This window comes from Zeus faber (genome assembly GCF_960531495.2).
Source record: "Zeus faber genome assembly, chromosome: 19".
Classification (NCBI taxonomy): domain Eukaryota; kingdom Metazoa; phylum Chordata; class Actinopteri; order Zeiformes; family Zeidae; genus Zeus; species Zeus faber.
In genome coordinates, this window is record NC_137206.1 from 22644630 (window position 1) to 22667678 (window position 23049).

General features: G+C 43.6%; 1 protein-coding gene across 3 annotated transcripts in view; it reads left to right on the plus strand.

Moving 5' to 3' along the window:
• Positions 1 to 23049, plus strand: part of drosha (drosha ribonuclease III) — a 147451-nt gene that overhangs the window by 25205 nt on the left and 99197 nt on the right. For all 3 annotated transcript variants that reach the window (XM_080020549.1, XM_080020550.1, XM_080020551.1), the window contains 2 exons: positions 1914 to 2013; positions 21635 to 21742. In XM_080020549.1, coding sequence (XP_079876675.1) covers positions 1914 to 2013; positions 21635 to 21742 — 208 coding nt within the window. The remainder of the gene's footprint in view (positions 1 to 1913; positions 2014 to 21634; positions 21743 to 23049) is intronic.

Here is a 23049-nt window from a genome sequence, read left to right on the forward strand (position 1 = left end):
AATCTGCTTCCTGGTTACATGTGACCATTCACGCGCAGGCCCAGTGCAGATGAATGGTCACGTGCACACTGCTCATAACATGGAAGTAAAGAGACACCCTCTTGTGCACAGGGTGAATTGATGCAGTGCAGTGGTCAGGGGATTAAAACAATAAATTGTATTCTTCATATTTTAATAAAATTGTATTTATTATCCAACCCCCACAGTCCCGCGCCCCACTTGCTCTTTGTTTTAACCACAACCGAACCGGATATATAATGAAGACAAAAAAACAACTGCAAATCACCTTTTTTGCGGGTCACCCCTATCCGATGCAGGACTCTGCCCCCCAGTGGTGGGAATTGCGTGTACTTTGTTACCGTATTTAAGTTCATTTTCTTTTCAGTATCTGTACTTACTAACGTATATTCAGTTTCAGAGACTTCCACTCCTCTACATTTCAAAGCAAATATCTGTATTTTAAATCTAGTACAGGATTTATGTGGCAGTTTGATTTATTGGTCTATCAAACTGCTCATCACTGATTCATTAACTCCAGATCCTTGTAAATGACTGAGACTCCACCTATACTTCTCAGGATCTGCATGAGCACTCATCTGCAGAATGTTTTTTTTACATTAGGTAAAATGCTCTTTTATATCAGGGCACTGGATATGGCAAGTACTTTCACTTTTTGTACCTTGATTATTACAAAAGACCAAGTACTTCTCAACATTTGCCTAAGTATAAGTGGAAAGTGGGGTAATTTTGCATCTGGTTATTTGTCCTTTCACTTGAGTAAAAGGTGCTTGCATCACCACTGGCATCACTTTTGTTCTAATCGGCGCCCCTTAAGGAGGAGGAGCGTGAAAGACAAAACCAGACAAAAACTGTCCCCACCCTGGATCCACCCCGTCCACTCCCCTTCTTGTTTCCTCTCCCCTCACAGTTCAAACGACAAAATGACGACAGTTTTTGGGGAGTCGTCTCCCTCCAATGCCCTCGCTCTAGCCTGGCATCGCCAGACCATTCGCAAGTGCGTATTAGTCTGCAATCTCTCAGTTCATTTTCAATTTACAAGTGGCGTTACCAGCTGGCACAGACCAAACTGTCTGAAGGCAATTGGATAGAACCACAACCAATCAGAGCATTGGATAGAACCACAACCAATCAGAGCATTGGATAGAACCACAACCAATCAGAGCATTGGATAGAACCACAACCAATCAGAGCATTGGATAGAACCACAACCAATCAGAGCATTGGATAGAACCACAACCAATCAGAGCATTGGATAGAACCACAACCAATGAGAGCATTGGATAGACCTACAACCAATCAGAGCATTGGATAGACCTACAACCAATCAGAGCATTGGATAGACCTACAACCAATGAGAGCACTGGATAGAACCACAACCAATCAGAGCATTGGATAGACCTACAACCATTCAGAGCATTAAACCTTTACCAAATCCTGTCTGAAGTACGGCAAACACATCGATCTTATCAACGAAAGCTTTTCAGAGAAATATATATCGTTCACTTCGTTTAATACTGTCGCGTTAGGGCATTCAACGCACTGTTCATATCAGCGGCAGCCATCTTGTTTATTATATCATCGCATCAAACCCGCCCCATATTAGATAAAGGCTTGTGATTGGCCCGTCCCTGGCAAGTGCGGGAGAAAATCTGTTTGAATGAAACCTGAGCTGCAGATTGGTCTGGTTCCCTTCCAGGCTTCCCTCGCTTAGCAGCGGCTGATGGAGCAATGGCCGCGGGCTGCGCTACAACCACGTTGTTTAATAATGAGAAAGGGCTGTGGATGAAATATTGATGCCCTGTTGCAAGAAAGAAAAAAAGGAGGGGGGGGGGGGGTAGAAAGCAAAGACAATAATCTCCCCAGTTGGCCTGACGCCTCCTCCTTATTTACAGGTACCAGAAGCTGTGGAAGAGCTACGTCAAACTGCGCCACCTGCTGGCCAACAGTCCCAAGGTCAAGCAGATCGACAAGCAGAAGCTCACACAAAGAGAGGTGAGCTTTCCCCGCAGATTCCTTTGTTTTATGTATTTCTTCATTATATTACCTTTTAAATGTATTATTTTTTTGCTTTGGCATATTTTCTTTTTAAAGATCAATTTCTCGATGCGAACGCTGACTGCCAGGGCGCTTCCCTTTGACTTGCGTTGTTATTATAGTTTGGTGGAGAGGTGGCTTGGATTTGAATATTTGGAAAGGTCAGCTCCCAGACGACGTGACAGGTGGCACTGGAATGAGGTGGCGCTTTGCGCACTGCGGGGTTGGGATTCTCACAGAGTTCTGAGCGTGTCTGCAGGTCCTTAAAAAGTGTCAAAATGTCATAAGTTCAAGTTTGACAAATATTAGGCCTTAAAGTCATTCAATAGTCCTTTTTTTAATTTTTGGGGTCCTCATTTCAATACAAACACTTCATTTATATATGTTTTGTGTCTAAATAAGGCATGTTCTTCTGCCTCACAGTCAATATTTCTGATGATTTAAAACCCGAAGCTTACCAATGAACTTCATGGGCCATTTATCCATCAATCATTCTTAGAAATTGTCGTAAAAACTATTGAATTTAACTCTGATACCTGCAGAAGCGCTTGCTTTCTACTCCCAAACACCTGATTTTCACCGCCGCCATAATTTCTCGCTATTGACATTGCCATTGACCGATTCAAAACGTTTTGTATCCTGCAAGTCGCTGACAGTTGTTAAAGTTACTGTGTGGAAATAACTGCAGGGCTATTTCGCTAAACAAAAGTGACAGAGCCAGGAAATCCTCGTTTTGCGCTGTTTTGTGATATCCGCTGATGCTGCAGCCCGTCTTTCGGTATAATTGCAGTTTCACAGCATCAGACGGTGACCTGAATTCCCTCGCCGGGGTTTCTCCGTTTCATACTTAGTGCTCTGGCTGGTTTCATTAGGCTTGAAATGTGAGGAGAGGCTGAGGATAATTATTTTTGAAAACATCCAGCTCTTAACAATAAATGAATTGGACAAAGAGTTTTGTGAGAGTGTGAGCAAAATTAAGTTTAGTTTAGTCCTGAATAAATTATGACTAGATAGATCTCTCTAATTAGTTGTCTAGTCAAGTTTATTCATGTAGTTGGACATATAGAGTTATATAGTCATTTATACAGTCAGTTATCTATACGGAATGGGAGAAACATTGACTAGCGCCAAGGAAGGAGGAGTCAACCCGGCTGCAGTGGATGAGTAGGCAGCAATAATGAGCATTATAGCACATATTAGTTGATATGTTATAAAAGGCTAATGTGATATAAGAAAAGACTTCATGTCATATGCTATTACATGGTATAAAATGCTGTTCTACATAATATACTATATAATGGTTTATCTAGACCGTATAGGAGTCTGGGAATAAAGGACTAGTGGAGTGCAGTGCCCCGTTCAAATTATGGTTGTTCATGAAAGCCGCAGCGACTCCCGCTGAAAAACACGGGGGAAATACGCTCTTTCTCACGGGAAAAAACACAGCCGAGTTGCATAGTAGTTAGGTGCAGTGAACACAGACCGAAACATTTCCATAAATGAAACTCTGGGGAAACTTTGTTGTGTCAAACACATGGGAGCCTTGTGCCGAGGCCTCGACTTTTCTGCTTTGCTGCTCTGCCCTGCACACGGCTCCTCTCCCAAATCCTCAGTCCCTCCCCTCCCCTCCTCCTCCCTCCCTACCTCAGTAACGCTCATGCCTTCCTCAAAACTCGTTGAGATGTTTTTTGTTCCTTTTTTTAAGCCTTGAAGTTTCCTCTCCTCCGCCGTCCTCCTTAGCTCCTAGATAACTGCTTTGTTTACATTTCTCTTTTGTACACGTCTTGACCCCCGCGCGATGGAGGAGGCCTGTGAAAAGGCACCCAGGAATCTGAAGAGCCGAGCGGAGAGGTAGAAAGGATTATTTTTAGAAACTTAGAGGAGGAAGATCATCTTTGAGGACGGCTGAGTCGAAGAAGAGAAGGAGGAGTGTGAGAGGGGTTGTTTTGTGCGATACAACAGCGAGTGTCCGACGTGGAAGAGTTTCTCAAACTGAGCAGTTCATGGATAAATATGCAGAGTAATTATGGTCACCGCCCTCCCCTTGTCCGCCGTGGCTGTGGTGGTCGCCCTGCCCGCCTTGAGTAGGAGGGGGATGCTAAATTGGAGGGCGTGACACGTGCACCCTTTCCTGTTCCACCGCGTGCGTCGCTGTCGGCATACGGGGGCCCGTCGGAGCTCCTCTCCATTACACACAGCACCCACCGTCTCCCCGGCTCCTCAGAGTCTCCTTGAGATGAAATGTTCTTTCTTTCTTGCTTTTCATTCTTTCTCTTTTTTTCTTCGCAGGGCCCTTCCCATTCTCTCAGAACCGTTAACGTATGAGAACTCTGAGCTCAATTAGCTCGTTCCTCAGGTAGCTCAGCCAGGATCTCCAACTAACAGGCCTTGACATTCCTGCTGTCAACCTGCACTGGTGCAATTAGCAAACGCACACACATTTGCGCGTGCACACACGCTCGCACGCACCCACACACTCTCAAACGCATACACATACACACCGGACCTATCATACACCACCACCATTAGCTCTAGCCCTGCTAGCATGTTTTCTGCCATGGCAGTGAAGTGCTGCACTTATTATTTAATGCCCATGGGAGAGAGAGTGTGTGTGTGTGTGTGTGTGTGTGCGTGTGTGCGTGTGTGCGTGTGTGCGCGTGCGCGCGTGCGTGCGTGCGTGCGTGCGTGCGTGCGTGCGTGCGTGTGTGTATTCCTGTTTCTTTTCGAGACACTATATGTAAATGTTCAGCAGTTACCTTGGTGAAGGTGTCATGGCGTTGTTCCTTTGATGAAGCACAATGCTTTCCACCAGTTAGTGCTGCTTCTATTAGGGAGGTTTTGAAGGCGGCACCCTGGTTTCCTATCGCAGGTTCTCTCTGATTCCTGAAACACCCCCATAGCCGGTGGTGGAGCCCACGGGTGGAGCCCACGGGTGCGTGGCCTGGCCGACCATGCCACATGGCAGCTCTTCTTCTTGGAGTAATTTAGCTGCAATAACTCAGACTCCCTGTTACACAATTGTGGTACTCTTCTTCCTCCTATTCTTCTTCTTCCTCTTCTTCTAACCCATGGGCATTTTGTGTACCAACCACAAAATTATTGGTCAAAATATGCAGGGACAAAATGGCAGCTGAAATTTACGCCATAAAATAATAGTGTGTGTGTGTGTGTGTGTGTGTGTGTGTGTGTGTGTGTGTGTGTGTGTGTGTGTGTGTGTGTGTGTGTGTGTGTGTGTGTGTGTGTGTGTGTGTGTGTGTGTGTGTGTGTGTGTGGTTAGTTAGTTCCTCCCATTCCTTCTGGAACATTGGGCGACGAGTCCCCTCCATTTCTCTTTCTCCTAGCAGAGACAATATTGGACAGGGCTGCCACCCCTGCCCTTTTCATCACCTCCTCTTTGGTGATGTGATCTCTCCATGAGATCCTCAAGATGGATCTGAGGCATTGTCGGCGGAAGACATCCAACTTGTTGGTGATGCTGGCTGTCTTCATCCACGTCTCACAGGCGTAGGTCGCTGTTGGGATGACCACTGACATGTAGAGGCGTAGCTTGGTGCCTTTATTGATGGCTTTGGACGACCAGATGTTGCGGAGCCGTTGGAATACTCCTGCAGCTTTGCCGATTCTAGTTCGTACATCTTTCTCCACGTCTCCTGTATTTGAGATGTTACTTCCAAGGTATGTGAAGTTCTCAACGTACTCTACGTCATGTTCGCCTACAGTGAGAGGTGGATGGTGTTGGTCCTGTCCGACGGTCACGGCCTTGGTCTTTTCTTGGCTTATCCGTAGGCCGACCTTTTCCCCGTACTTATGGAGGTTTTTGGTCATCTCTTGGAGTGCAAGGTGGGTATGACTGAACAGAGCCAAATTGTCCGCAAAGTCCAGGTCGGCCTGTCTGTCCCCTCCCCACTTGATGCCGAAGATTTCACAAGTGACGGTCTTCCTCATCACAAAGTCAATGACAATAATGAAAAGCAAGGGTGACAGGATAAAACCCTGTCTTACTCCGGTGACGATGTCAAAGTCTTCGGTTGAGCCGTTGTTGGTTTTGACTCTGCAAGTGGAATTGTGGTACAGGGCCCTGAAGATGTTGACGTATTTGGGTGGTACACCATACAGCTGGACAATCTGCCACAGTGATTCCCGGTGGATGCTGTCGAAAGCGTTCTTAAAATCGATGTAGTTGATCATGAGGGATGTCTGGAATTCTTGGCACTGTTCAATGATGTTGCGAAGAGAGAAGATCTGTTCGTAGCAGGACCTTCCCTTCCGGAAGCCAGCTTGTTCTTCCCTCAAGAAATTATCCACCTCTTCTTTTAGGCGTTGGAGCAATACACTGCAGAATACCTTGCCAGGGATAAACACAGTGTGATGCCCCGCCAGTTGTTGCAGTCCGCGAGGTTTCCTTTCTTAGGCAGCTTCACAATGACCCCACGTCTCCAATCGGCAGGAACTTCTTCTGCATGCCAAGTCATGTTGAACAAGCGGGTGAGGCTCTCCACAACGACCTCCTGGCCGTGCTTCAACAACTCGGCTGCTACCTCATCGAGTCCCGGTGCCTTGTTGTTCTTGAGGCTCTTTATTGCTCTGGCAACTTCTGTCCCGGTTATCTCCTCTGAAGTAACATTTAGGGTTGCAGCTGATGGTTCCCGGTCAAAACTGAAGAGTGTAGAAGGCGTTGGCTGGTTAAGAACCTCGCTGAAGTGTTCCACCCACCTAGCCTCCTGTTCTTCGTCGCTCAGAAGTGCCGTGCCATTCTTGCTCCTGATTGGCACACCGAAGCTGGTTAGCTCCCGCACGATCCTGTACAGTGTTTTTGTGTTGTTCTTCTCCGCTGCCTCTTGTGCCTCTCTTGCTTTTGTCTAGCCACCTTCTTTTGTCGCTTCTGCAGTTCTTCTTCACTTCCCGGTCCAGGCGCCTGTACTCCTCATCTTCCATCCTCCAACTCCGGAGCCTCGTCTTCTGTTCCCTTTCTATCTTGGCCATCTTCCTTTCATCAATCAATTTCCATGTCTTGTCTGTTATCCATCTTTCTTTGTTGGTACCTCTTCTTCTGCCTAAAACTGCCTCTGCAGTCTCAGAGATGGCACGGGAGAACAGGCTCCACTTCTCCTCAATGGTTGTTGGGAGTTGTGGTACCTCAAGCTTCTTTCTCAACTCCTCATGGTAGCTTTGTGATATGTTGGTGTTCTTCAGCTTGTCCACCGCGTAAGGTCTCTTGGGCTGCACCTTTTGCACCTTCTTCAGCTTCAGCCTGATTTTACCCACCACAAGGATCTGATCCTACATCTGCACCTCTGTGGGAGCGAATGTCTAGCAATGACGAGCGCCACCTTACATTGATGCAGATATAATCCAGCTTGTTCCGGGTTTCGCCGCCAGGCGACACCCAAGTCATCTTGTGGATCTGCTTGTGTTTGAAAAAGGTGTTGCCGATGCTGAGACCATTGACGCTAGTTAACATCAACAGTCTCTCCCCGTTGTCATTTGTGGAGCTTGCAGATCCATGTGGTCCCACTATGGTGTTAAGGCCCCTTCTGTCGCTATCCAGTTTTGCATTGAAGTCTCCAATCAGCATCTTGATGTCATAGCTGGAGATCTCTTCAAGCATGGTTTGGAGCTGGCTGTAAAAGGCGTCCTTGTCTTACTCTGAGGCAGCTTCGGTTGGGGCATAGACTTGCATGATGGTTACTTTGGTATGTCTAGTGTAAAGCCTCGCTGTGATGATGCGGTCGTTCACCGGCTTCCATCCAACTAATGCTTTTGCTGCGCAGCTGGAGAGGATGATGTCGACTCCATGGGTATGGTGATCTTCCTTCCCAGAGTAAAGAACGGTTGCTCCATCACTCGTGAGGCGCCCCTGCCCAGTCCACCTCATTTCACTAAGGCCTAAGATGTCCAGGTGGTCTTTCATAGTCTTCAGCACCTGGACCATGCGGCCACACTGGAACAGCGTGCGTATGTTCCAGGCGCCTACTTTGGTGTTGGCCTTGGTGTTGAAGATCGGGGTGTGTATATATATATATGTATGTATGTATGTGTATGTATATATATATATATATATATATATATATATATATATATATATTATTACATTTCACTGCATATATGTATGAAAGTATGTATATGTATGTGACAAATAAAAATCTTGAATCTTGAATATATATATATATATATATGTACGTGTTTACATATATATAGATGTCTGTGTGTGTGTGTGTGTGTGTATATGTGACCCACCGCATACTATAGGGTCATTTGGCGACTTTTGACTTTTTTTGGGGTTGGCGGACAAACAAAGCATAGAATATTCTGTCCTTTAGCCTGGACCCATTACCGTGTAATTACAGCGTGTGTGTGTGTGTGTGTGTGTGTGTGTGTGTGTGTGTGTGTGTGTGTGTGTGTGTGTGTGTGTGTGTGTGTGTGTGTGTGTGTGTGTGTGTGTGTGTGTGTGTGTGTGTGTGTATCTGTGTGTGTATATGTGACCCACCGCATACTATAGGGTCATTTGGCGACTTTTGACTTTTTTTGGGGTTGGCGGACAAACAAAGCATAGAATATTCTGTCCTTTAGCCTGGACCCATTACCGTGTAATTACAGCGTGTGTGTGTGTGTGTGTGTGTGTGTGTATATATGTATGTATGTATATGTATGTATATGTATGTATATATATATGTATGTATGTATATATATGTGTATATGTATATGTATATATATATGTATGTATATATGTATGTATACATATGTATGTGTATATATATATGTATATATGTGTATATATGTATGTATGTATGTATATGTATATATGTATATATATGTATGTATATATGTATATATGTATATATATGTATGTATGTAAACTAGGGCGGACTAGATGGCGAGTGGTGCAGGTAATCTTTCGGCCTTTCTGTGTCATTCGCCCTTGAAACAACAACAATATGGTACCTCGCCCGGAATTGGGAAACCGGGCCCCCCTCCTGGAGCCAGACCTTGGAGGGGAGCTCGCCGGCGAGCGTCTAGTGGCCGGGCCTTGACCCATGGGGCTCGGCTGGACACAGCCCGAAGAAACGCTATGGAGCCGCCACCCTGTGGGCCCACCACCTGCAGGGATAGGCATTGAGGTGGGGAGCCATGTCAGCCGGGCGGCGGGCAAAGGCGGGGGTCTGGGCCTGCTGATCCTCGGCATCGTAGACTATTTCTAGGGATGTGGAATGTCACCTCTCTGGCGGAGAACAAGCCGGAGCTGGTGCAGGAGGTGGAGAGGTACCAACTACATATAGTTGGGCTCACCTCTACGCACAGCACTGGCTCTGGAACCAAACTCCTGGAGAGGGGCTGGACTCTCTCCCTTTCCGGAGTTGCCCAGGGTGAGAGGCGCCAGGCGGGTGTGGGGATACTCACGAACCCCCGGCTGAGTGCCGCTGTGTTGGAGTTCTCCCCAGTGAACGAGAGGGTCACCTCTATGCGACTACAAGGTGCTAAGGGGAAAGCTCTGACTGTTGTGTGTGCTTATGCACCAAACACCAGTTCAGAGTAATCGGCCTTCTTGGAGTCACTGGGTGGCGTCCTGGAAGGGGCTCCGTCTAGGGACTCGATAGTTCTACTGGGAGACTTCAACGCTCACGTGGGCAACGATGGAGAAACCTGGAAGGGGGTGATTGGGAGGAACATGGAGTAATAATCAAGAACAAAAATGTGACCGTAAAGTTAACAGATAAAACGTGACAGGCCAGTGACCAGAATCGGTCGGTTTTCAGCTTGATCGGTCATGACCGGTTATCAGCCGATCAGTGTCAGATATATCAGATTCTGTGCCGGTGAAATTACAGTCCGTTTCTTGAGGCGTCACTCAGTAAAACAAGTCGTTCAATTTGCTTCAGTTGGTTTAATACAGTGTGAAGGGAGGAGGACTTCCAATGAACGAGAGTGAGAGTCAGCCATTCATTCTTTTTTTTTGCAGTGATTGCTTTTGGAATGGTACCATAGTACGTTATAAATATAAAGGTATATTTGCACTTAAAGTGAAATAGACTTTGATATAAGTTTGAAGAAGAAGAAGAAGAAGAAACAGTCTTTTTTGTCACGCAACACACCACACTACAACACATGCTTGCACACACACACACATGCACATGCTTTGATGGTGGCCGGTGAAATGGTTCCTCTGCTTTTGACCCATCCTGGCTTGTCCTTCCTCCGGGGGCACAGCCAGGAGCAGAGGGCAGCATACGTGGACGCGCCCGGGGACCAGGTGATAAATGTCCATCGCTGGTCAGACGATGATGGGTGCATGTTTTTGAGGGGGGTCCTTACTGACGTGAGGTGGAGGAAACCCCATGTGAGCACGGGGAGAACATGCAAACTCCACACAGAAAGGCTCCTATTTTGGGAGATAACCCGCCCGGAGCACGGTGCCAACAGCACCCCAGGCGGGAATTGAACCCAGGACCTTCTTGCTGTGAGGCAGCAGTGCAATGCATGTTCCATGTTAGTTAATGTTATGTCTTCCTAAAAACTCAGTGAGAGTTACAGGTTGCATTGTACTTGGTGACAGTTCCATATTGTATTTCATTTTATTGGAACTCAGGGACATTCTCATGTTCTATTATTGTTCCATAGTGTTCCATAGTAATGAACAATAATAAACACACCATGTCTGTATGTGCAGCTGTCCAATCACTTGAGCATGATCACATCATGTGATGTGTTTGTCATTGACGCACAGCAGATGTACCCAATGAGACCAAATGATGAGAACGTTTAATTTCTCCGATCGGGGATATGAACTCAAAATGATCGGACGGCAATGTAAAATATATTTAATAGTCAATGTTTTATCGTCGGGTCAAGAATCACAGTTACTAATCGGCTCCGGTGTGAATAACCTGAGTAATTTTAAAGCCGTAACTCAAACTCCACGAAGACTCCCTGTTACACTGTTGTGGTACTAGAATTTTCCCAAGTTTGGCAGGTCTCTTCTTCTTCTTCTCCTTCAGACCTCCTGCCAAGCACCGGGGGGGGTGTGTGTGTGTGTGTGTGTGTGTGTGTGTGTGGGTGGGGATGCTGGAGATGTTGCGGCGTCAGGGGGCATTCTGGGAGCTGAGTGTCCCAGATGGACTCCCTCCCGGGGGGGCCATTAGAGCGCTCATTTGATACACGGATACTTTGACCAATGTGCTCGGCTAAATATTGGGCTTTGCAATATTAATGAAAATAAATGGATGTTTCCTCTTTAAAGTATGAACCAAACATAGCTGCCTTGTGAAATGCCACCTGTGGGCATAGCATGCTCTGCTTCCCAACAGTGGTGGAAAGTAACTAAGTAAAAGTACTTTGTTACTGTGCTTAACATTTTGAAGTATCTGAATATAGAAAGTCTGCGTATTCTAACTAACTTAGTCTTAACACTGCATTTCAAAGAAAATATCTGTACTTTTTACTTGACTACATTTCAAACATAGTCCCATTACTTTTAGTTAAAAGAAAACAAAAAAAAAACTGAATTGAATGTATTGATATCAAAGGCAAAAGATCATCTCCAGAAAAAAGGTACAGTAATATGTTATGTATTATAGCCTGATTTGAGGACACTGGATACGGCAAGTACTTTTAATAATTTAAGTACATTTGAGAGAAAGTACTTAGAAACTACTTTTACTTAAGTAGAAATGTAATTTTCTTCAACATTACTTTGTAGATTTCCAATCTTTCCTCCCAACTGGTCTTTACTAAGGTGACTGTCAAACCCTGGAAAAATGGAAGCGTAGATAATACCTTACACTACTGTACCTGGTTTTTGTTTCTCACACTGATTCTGAAGAAATAAACTGCTTTGGAACTCAGTATTCGATGCCACAGAATGTTTTGCTGCTTGATAGCATTGATGCTTTATCGTCAATACCATAAAAGACTGAAATTCAATACTTTTATGTTACTGTATACTGCATGCACTGCAGATTCGCAGGTTGTTTATTGACATGTATTGAATACAACAATCAATACCAGAATCATGTTGGGCCTAGTGGTGATCGGATATGATCATTTATTGTGGAATCAGGACCAGAAGATATCATCGAGAGAGAGAGAGACAGAACTTGTTAAGCATAAGCATCTCCACATTTTTGGCAGGCAGCTTGTTCCTCTTCTCATCTACAATATTCCCCACTGTGCTAAAAAGTCACTCGCTATCTACACTTGTGCACAGTAACAGAGGTTGGCTTGTGCTGCTTGTGCGAGGGCAAAAAAAATGCTTTTGTTGTCCTGCCAAAAAATAAGTGGCTGTCCGTTTGGTGGGGTAACTGGCTCCAAAAGGTGAAGCCATTTTAGCTCCGCGCAAACCTGATGTTATGGGCGGGCAGGATGGGCTCACCCATCCTGGAAGTGGAGCGGAGACCCCGTTAGTCCAAAAAAAAACAAAAACTAATTAAAAAGTGTGTTTTTGTTTTAGGTTATATATATATATATTTTTTTAATAATATATTTTTAAATGATGCCCCATTTCCTAATTGAATGAAACAAAAATGCACCTTGCATAACAGGAAAGAGAAATTGTCGCCCGTGTCAGGAAAGAGAAATTGTCGCCAGTGTTTTGCGTCATCTAATTGGCTCTTCTGATCGGAGCACCCTCAAAAGATAACCTAATTCAAGATGAAGAGAACTATTTGAGGGTGTAATTCCCCGATACAAATAGGAAAACCGGTTTTAACGTTAAGATGCCAACGCATCAATACACGGACCCCTGGATTGATCGAAATGTACCATGAACCGGTCGATGGCCGGAATGGAGGGCAGTAGTTCAGATGGTAGAGCAGGTCTGCTGATGTGCCCTTGAGCAAGACACTTGACCCCCTAACTGCCCCCCGGGCGCCTCTACATGGAAGCCCACTGCTCCTAGATACGTCAGATACTAGGATGGGTAAATCCAGAGAAATTGCGAATTTCCCCGTTGTGGGACTGATAAGGGTATATAAATAAATAATTTAATAAATAAATAAAAATTCCAAAGTCATTACTCAGTTTTCCGGCCCTTTGTTGCTTCTACTTCAGTATAAAGCAAGCTGCTGCAGAAGTGATCTAACACTACAAGTCATGTTACTTTCAAATAGTAATTATTTGGGTTTTTTTGGAGACACAGGGATGGGGTGCACAGTGGACTAGGGATCGCTCTCTCTCCATTACGCAATCCACTGTCCCTGATCCAAGGTGGAGCAGGACAATCCCTTCGTTGGGTTTAAAATGTCCCCTTATACAAGTAGAAACAAATGGAAATAAATAGATTTACATTTTTAATTTTCCATGCAAGAAAGAAACCAAGGGAAAAAATAAATAAATAAATGTGAATCTTTCCCTTAATCCCTGAAGCCTGAACCCTGCGCTGCGTCTCAACACGGCGCTCAGAGCCACAACAGATGATTGTAACGTTGGAGACTTCGGAGGAAGCCATGTGATTTTTATTGGACACTGAGGTTGAGTGTTACCTTCCAGGCTGCTGTTTTCACCATAACCTAGGCCGTTAAACCAACAGCCAAACAACCGAACGCTTCTCCATCCCCGCTCGATCTCTCTCTCTCTCGCTCTCTCTCTCTCTCTTTCTCTCTTCCTCTCTTCCTCTTTCTCTCTTTCTCTCTTTCTCTCTTTCGCTCTTTCTCTCTCTTCTCTCTCTTTCTCTCTTCCTCTCTTCCTCTTCTCTCCTTTTCTCTCTTCCTCTCTTCCTCTTTCTCTCTTTCTCTCTTTCTCTCTTTCCCTCTTTCTCTCTCTTCTCTCTCTTTCTCTCTCTCCCCGACTCGGTCTCGCCGCACACACACCCCTACACCAGATCGCACGGCGCACATCCCATCTGGCGAAATTTGTAAACTGGCCGTGGTAAACACATTATAACTGATGATTAACAATACAACACATGCAGGGTCATTACAATATTATATTAAATATTACTATATCACAATCACAATATATCACAATCACAATATATTAGATATTATTATATCTAAATGCAGTAACAAAAAAAGTTAAAGTAACAAAAAATACTTGGGATTGCCTGGTCTTTTATGAAATATGTGACCCACTTCATACTTTAGGGTCACATTTTTTCACATCAAGACTTTTTTGTGGAGAATTAGAGCTTCAAAACAATGTATGGGAATTTGTGCGACTTGTGGCAATCAAGCAAATATTTTGGAAGCTATGACTTATTAAAAAATTAAGGCTTTGGAAACAGAATTTTTAAGAACTCCGGCTTTCAAGTTTTTTAAAGCATTTCCAGACTGCTTAGTAAGTGCTTTAAATGGTTACATCTGGACACTCTGGATGCTCTACTCCTTCAATGAGAGAATGTTGAATGTGTTTATCCAAAATAATGTTTGAATCATTAATCTATAAAAATATTGGAAAATACATAATTGAAGTGAATTCTTGAATTGTAAGTTTAAGTAATGAATGACCACCAAACTACCATGACCCCTCTATAATTCTGTAACTTCTAAACATTCCCATCCCTGCTGCGCCGCCTCGCGCTGCCAGTTTCGTGATATAATTGAGCGTCTGACACCCTCTTCTTGTGATCCATAACGACACGGTGACGACATTTGACGAGAAGTGACATTTCTTGTGTCTGGTCTTTATTTGTTGAGTTAAAACATTGTTTTTTTTAAGTGACATCAGTCTTCTTCTTCGTGTCCTCTGAGGTGGTTTCAGCGCAACAGTTCACTCGTAGAAGACCCAGTGTTGTCCAGGTTTATTTATAACCTTATTTTTATCGAAGCGGTTCCACGTTCCGACTTCACACCACTTATGAATATCCAAGGATGATCTTGATCTGCGTGTTTGCAAAGGAATCGTTAGATTGCAGTTTGCGCTTTTTTGTGAGTTCAACAAGTTGGGGAGTGACTTTTTTTTTCACTTGTTATACATTAAACAGATGTTAAGAACTGTAACAGATTGCATAGAATCGCATGGAATCGTTACATATTAAAATATATCATCCCTGAATTGCATCATATCCGATGTATCTAGATGCGTATGTGATCGTTTTATAAGAAAGAGATGCACACCCCGAGAACTATTGATTATATTTTGGTCAAGAAAAATGCTGTGGTGCCCGTGACACCTTTTCCTGGCCCTGAAAGACCCAGCCCAGAACTGGCGGCGGTAACCTTTCCACCTGTCTCCCCTGTCCCCCCTTGATCTTGTCCCCCCTGGTCCTAAGATGCCTAATCCTGACCTGAAAGATTTTAGGTATACCTTAATGATGTGCTGGTGCACCTAAATGAAAAAGTAAGGCGCACCAAGTGTAAAAATTTAGTCTGGAGCTCTGTAAATGGATAATGATGAATAGATAGTCCAAATGTGGTCTTGGGTGATGGAAGGAATTGTACATGAGAAACTAGAGTGTTGGGCTGATATTAGCAATGCTAAAATCTTGAATTAAATTTTTTATTAAAACATGATGAAATTTCGTCTTTCCATTTTGTATCACTAAAGCATAATGATCCTTTGAGTAAAAAAACAAAAACAAAACGTTGGTTTAAATAAAATATATTTCTGAAAACATAAAAACCATAACTTAATGTTAAAAAGACAGCGAAAAATGAATAAAAAAAACCCACAAAAAAACCCCCAAGAGCTTATTAAAAAATGCCATCCCAAAAGATGAAACGCAGAAGCGAGGAACGACAGACACGAGGGACAGGGAAAATAAACATGACATCAAAAGCTGAACACGGGGAATTGTGCAAAAACAGCTAAACCAAATAATATGTACAGGAAATGAAATATTTTCAAATAGCCCCCGTCCAAATTACGACATTGAAGTCATCAGGGTGGCACTGAAAATAAAAAGATGCAATCACCTTTCGCTTTCATCCGGCGTCCCTGAGTGCTCTTGTCAGCAGGATGAGCTAAATGTGGCAAAATGGAACGGCGGCCTTATACGCATTGCGGCCAACCGATGTTCTACCGTCGCCGAGCACATTTACTGCTCAGGTTCTACTCACTGCCTGCTTTACAATAAAATAATAAATAAGGAAAATTAATCATTAAAAACTTATTTTCCAGCACCTAGAAAGCTTTGGCCGGGGGTAGCAAATCTCCCAGGCAGGAAGCAGAAATGGTTTGTTTTCGGGTTAGGCCTGTATGAACCAGATTTCAAAAAGTAGTTTAAAATAAAATGTCTTAGTTATTTATTTAGACCAGCGTTATCACAATTGTTACATAATGAAACGATCGCAATTATTTGAACAGATTGCGATATTTTAGTAAAATCGTTATATTCAACAATCCCAGGTCTCAGGCAATTGTAAACGTGGCAGCAAAGAGATCTAGACTTTTGAGTGGAGGCACATTACCAGTCTACCCAATTTGTTATGTTACAATATTCAATGCCAATAAATAGCTCATCTGAAATAGTTTGACATGTTTTATTACACTATTGCAAGTTGTATATTATGCCGCTGTGATAATGGTCATAGAAACCAAATATGGCTTAAATGTGTGCCCCATTGGACTGCATTTAAGCACTGTGAGATTCTGCTGTTTCTCAAGAGTGAAGTGTTTAGTGAGGTTATGAACAGTTCTAAATAATGGCAACCAACATTTTAATAAGGCCTGGGTGGAGAAATAGCCAACCAATCCCTCAAGTAGTATTTTTACAAAATGATACCCCCCTTGGTAGATTTTAGGGATGGTGGTTGATGCAGCATCCTCCGACTACACAAAACACATTTTTGTTTGTTTAGCTTCGATCGCACTTATCCTTCATCTGGAGTCATTTGGTCCTCCATAATTGGAAGCATGTCCCATGTGTTATATCATGCTATCTTATTCTCTTATGTGATTGGTGGAGTGAAAGGGAAACAATGAACAGTAGTAGTAGTTATTTCAATGCTGCTGGCTGTATGTCCATTTCATTATGTCGTAATGTCATCGGCAGAATAAGAAAAACGAAAAATGAAACCAAAAATCATGTGAAGTTGTCAAACTTACCTCCTGAAGCTTGATCTGGCTTCTTGTTCTGAGCTACTTTGTGTCCTAGTTGAACTGCATGGGTAATATTTCATGTACATACCATTTAAACTTGTCTTTGCAATTGTGTGTGTGTGTGTGTGTGTGTGTGTGTGTGTGTGTGTGTGTGTGTGCGTGTGCGTGTGTACGCACGCTTGTGCTCTCGCCGGCTTTGATGCACAGTTCAAAGTGGGATAGCATTATTTATTCATACCTTTGTTGTTTTTTGATTTCCTCCACAAGTCCAAAAAATCCTGTTCCATTTTCGACGGATCGCAGGCGAACTTGGACGCAGTCGATAGCATCTCGACTCACCGTAGAAAATGCGCAGAGGAAGACGTGGAGGTGTGCAGCCGTCTCATTACGGGCACGCATGTATATCTATGTCGATATGTCCTCCATCGTTGCATGTTGAAGCCTGTTGTTTACCCCCATATCACCTCTCTTGCCGCGCACCGGCTGGACTGTCAGTTTGTTGCTACTGGTGTGTGTGTGTGTTGTGTGTGTGTGTGTGTGTGTGTGTGACAATTACGGCGGCTGCTTCTACTGGAAGGCACCTCTAGGCTCTTGTGTGTCGGTACTAATGGACAGGCTTGTGCCTTGGTGCACGGATCCTGGGATTGAGGCCTATGCAATGGCTGTAAATCAGATGCAACCCCCAACACCATCACTTTCTGTCTGTCTGTCTGATTGACAGCTGGATAACTGCGGGGACATTAAAGAAATGGAGATGGACGTCTAGATGGAGTTGTCTCTATTTAAGTAGTATAAGTATAAGTAGCGAATAAGTGTGACTATGTATGTGTGGATGTGTCCGTAGATGCGTCATGTAATGTCAGTCAATTTTGAGCCTTCGTATGAATTAGCTTTTTTTGCACAGTCAATATTAATAAAATCAATATATAATAAATCTATATATAATAATATATCCCTTATATACATCGATCAGCCACAACATTAAAACCACCACTAAAAACCACTGATAAGGTGTAGCCTAACCTAATGCTGACTTCTGTGACCCATTGAGGCATGGACTCCACCTCTGAAGACCTCTGAAGGTGTCCTGTGGTATCTTGCACCAAGATGTTAGCAGCAGATCCTTTGAGTCCTGGAAGTTGGGAGGTTGGGGGCTTGTTGTTCTAGCACATCCCACAGATGCTCCACTGGATTGGACCCTAACTCAAGCCATCCACATAATGTAGAAGAAAACGTGATTAATCAGACCAGGCCCCCTTCTTCCACTGTTCCATGGTCCAGATCTAGGGGTGTCACAATTCCAATTAAAAATCGATCTAAATGCATGTTTGATTTTGAACGTGATATCAGTCAACAATCAACAAGTAGTTTTGCGATTCTTTCCGTATATTTGTGGGTAATATTGTCCGACCTAGATGTTGACTGCAAAGACAAATAAATGTTGGGGCAAATCGGAGCCTGAGCCGCAGGAGCTCATAGTGTGTGCGTTCTAATAATTTAAAGAACTGCCGCTGCAAGTCAATAAAATAATATATTTTACAATATGTCCTCTTGGCACTGCAGAACAGAGACCGGCGGCTTGTGAGAAGTGCCGGCACGCGCTGCATAAGAGTAGTTAACGTTATGGATATGATTTGGATTGTGATATCAAAGATAAAGATAAGATCAAAATGTTAAACAGAACATGATGCTGTGATATGATGAGTAGAATTAGGGAAAAAATTGTCAGATTAGAGAAGGACGTACACAGCGCACAATGGTGTGGTGGGGAAGAGTCGCACACTTGCTGTAGTGTTGAAAAGTTTGTCTCTAACAGCTGCCAAGCATTTATTTTATCTATGAAAATGTATTAAATATTTTGTCAAAATTAATTCCACTCCAAAAAAAGAACATTAGTTATAATGATTTTATTTGACTGGACTCACACGCATGACCTTAAAATCGAAAGTCTAATCAAATCGTGGCACCCCTATCCAGTTCTGACACTCACATGCCCATTGTCGGTGGACACTCTGACTGGTTTGTGACTACACAGCCCCATACGCAGCAAGCTGTGATGCACTGTGTGTTCTGACACCTTTCTATCATAGCAGCATTAACTTTTCACCAATTTGTGCTACAGGAGTTTTTCTGTGGGATTGAAACAGACGGGCTGGACTTCACTCCCCACGTGCATTCTATTTATTTTTCTCATATAATGATATAATTTATTATATCATTTTCCATTTTGATGTGTATTTGCTTCCCATTAGTTCTACAGTTTCTACATCCCCCAGCCCCCCCCAGTTTCTCCAAATAAAACAACTAAAATCACAGTTGTTTTGTTGTTTTATTTGGAGGAACAGGGCATGGCTGTCTGTGATGGGGACACACAGGATGCAAATTTAAAGGAATTTCCTTATTTGATAGTTGTTATCCTTAACAAACAATTGTTGATTAATTGATAAGATAAAAGCTGGGTGATGCCATGGCGCGTGGGGGCCTACACGACGTCACGCATCTCTGAGAGTTTGTGCCTCAGTGCGGGGAGTGTTTATCCTTATTTCATATAATTTCATTTTAAAATAGAGAAGTTTGAGGCAAGACTGGTTGAGCTGGTTCCCCCATACGAGAATATTTCCGACCCGTCTTTGTTCGAGTTAAATATTAAAAAATGTTGCCGTCTTCTGCGACAGAATGAGTTGAATGTTACGTAGCAGATCAAGTCTGGTGCAGATATGGACAACGAGAGGCTGAACATTACTCAAAGTTTTATTTGTAATAACGACACAAATAATTTAGTTTAATATATTTTGTAATCACCATAGCAGCATATCGCTTATTCCATTTTCCCTTCCCTCACTCTTGGTTTTTATCCTCCCCTGAGCTGTTCGGAAAGTGCCGTTATCCCATTCCCGGCTACCTTGTTCCATCTGAAGGCAGCAATAGTTGTCTAGCAACAACGAGAAGCTCCACTTTACTACGTGGTAGGCTTGGCCGATCGTGAAAAATTTTCCCATCTGAATGCAACACCTGCCCCTTAATGCCCCATGGGTCCCATGGCGCCCTTTTTATGAGGCCCGTTGTTTTTTTTAAGTGTCAATGGGCATGGAGGTAGCGGATTGTCTCGGCAAGATATATTCATGGCGAACGTGTCGGTACACCTGCCCCTTTTAACGTCTCTGCACGTGCCTGTGAGTGAGACCCGGTCACCAGTGGTTACTGGACGGCTCTGAGCGGAGAGGGCAAGAGCCTCCGCCCCCTCCCTCTCTGCTTCAGTTTCAGAGCACAGTAAACTGCTCTTACACCATTTCAATGCTCATATTAAAAAATATATTAAAAAAAAAAAATGTTCATCATCAATGTCAATCACAATCGATAGTCAATCGCGGATAGACAATTTAATCGTAAATCGTCTCCTTCTACGACTACTCCCATTTTTTTTCTTGACTGCCCCTTGTCATTCCGGTGAGTACTACTTCTTCCTGGCTGGGTATTTATTTTATTTTTTTCTCTAAACGTCCTTGTGGCAGTTCCTAGTACCACGTGCCACCCATGTGGCGTTTCCAGGGCCCTCTGGCACAGAGACACAGAAGAAGACGGGTTGTAGACATTAGTTTATTGGAGAGATGAGGCTAGGTGGAATTAGCCAGGAGCAGATGGAAAATGTCGTGACAGGGCTCCTCTCCTGAGTGTGTGTGAAGATGGAGGTTTTGACCTGTTGCTCGTTAACCCAAACAATGAGCAACAGGTATGCAGCCACCCTGACCCAATCACCTACATCCAGGTCAGGTGTGGCTGCTCAAACCCTCCAATCTCCACACCACAGCCCTGCTCCCCAAACTCCCGTTGATACAATTACAACAAGACCGCAGGTTGTTCAGGTCTTATCGATAAGACATCTTAATTGATTAAATCTTTTATTAACAATTAATTGATAGAAGTAGGGATGTTGATAATTAATCGACTGTTTTATGCTGTTATTATTATGCACACTGACTGACAAACAAAAAAAAAGAAAAAATATGACTGCTCGACTTGAAGAATCTCATTCGACTGACGGGCAGCCCTACTATATTAGCATCCTTTATTTCTTCTATTATTTATATTTTCCTTTATTTCTTTACCGTCTGATGTAACCTCTGCCTACCCTTTGGCCACAATGTCATATCTACAATGAAGACAAGGCCTCACCTGTTCACCTTGACACACCCTGACAAAGACCCATTTCTGTTAAGACATGACTTTTGGAATCACACTCTTTTGTCTACTTTCCTCCTGTGATTTCCAGAGTGCCTAGAACACCCATCAGCATCTCATTTGGACTGATCTTTTTTTATTTTTTCTCAGCGTAAAAATGTCCAATTTAAAACAGAGAGAGAGAGATAAGAGAACAAAAACCCACTGATACACATGATGGGTGACAGAGAGACAAATTGGCGGACAGATTGTAGAGTTTAAGAGAGAAGGACAGAATGGCAGACAGAAGGAGCTACAGACGGGCAGGGAGAGGGAGATGGAGGTAGAGTAGAGGACGAGGTGTTGTGTCGATTGTGAAGATGTGGGTGTCGTCCCCCTCGGCGTTGCTGGAGTGGATCAATAATTGGCTGCCTGGCTGTTTGTTTGGCAGGAGGCCCTTCAGAAGATCCGTCAGAAGAACACCATGCGGAGGGAGGTGACGGTGGAGCTCAGCAGCCAGGGCTTCTGGAAAACTGGCATCCGCTCCGACGTCTGTCAGGTAACTGCAGCGCTAACGCACAGATATGCATGGATGTATGAAATATATATCAACCTATCTAGCCTGTATCTACTCTGTTCGTGGGGGTGTTGGTCGGTACAAATATGCACATGCCTCAGTGAAGGCAAAGTTTTTTGGTTTTTTTTTCAGGCCTGGTGCCACACACCAGAGCAAAGCATTAACACGGCGTGGGACGGCGTTACATCAGGGCTGTTAACACATATTCAGAAGTGTCTCTGAGGATCTCTATGACTTCCGTACAGTCGCAGTGCGAAAAAATGTAGCTTCAGGAAAGAAGGCTGTGGCAACCGGCAGGGTAAAGTAAAGTTCTATGGTAAAACAAAGTGGTCACGACAGAGGAGTCTCTTGTGTCCTTCGAGGAGGCGGAACCAGGTGTGACCTCCTTCGACAGCCATTGGTCGAGGAGTTGTCGCAAGGTTTTATCGGCCCGTCATGGAGGAGTGGCGTTACCTTTTCTACATAGGCAATTTCAAATAGTCTTCTAACCTGGATCTTGCAATCCATATTGTTCAATCATTTAATACCAGTATTACATTTGTGTTTGTCAAATAAATCTTGAAATAAAATAAGATAAAACCACACCAAAATAAATCTTTAAATTCCATATCCCCTTATAAAGCCCCCAAAGCATTTTGGAGCAGTTGGCGGGCCGTATAGGAGTTTAACAGCGTGTGTATTGTTCTTACTGGAGTGAGAGTAATGTGCGCATTTTGCTCTGCAGTACAGTTGCCTGTGTGTGAGAAACATTGGAAATTCCTTTCTTCGTCCAAAATGAGATGATAGCAGATCTATGTTCTGAGTGTCTGAATGTCTAAGTTGTTTGCTATCTCTCTACGTATTTTCAAAACTGCGTTTGATTTCGAAATATGAAATGAATATTAAAAAGTCGAGGCTGCCCGATCAACCAGCATTTCACAGGGAAAGTAACTCACCAGTTGAACAGCACAAACAGCTATCTTACGGTTCCCTTTGATGCAAACATTTAGATCAAGATCACCCTTGCATATTCTGTGTGACATCAAGTAAGAAAGTGAAGCCGTTTTGATAAATTATGCTTATAAATTACCCCAGACTATAACGGGTCTTCTTCGCATGGTAAAAAAAAAGGTTGCGCTGCAACGCCTCAGAGTACGCCTCAAGTATAAGAGCTGACTTCACTTCCATAACAATGTTTTAAAGAAACAACAACAAATAAACACCAGGAGCAAGAAATTTCACTTTTCCATGGAAACATACAGGACTCGACAGTAGATTACATCTCTTGGCAACCATTTTGTGGCCTCTGG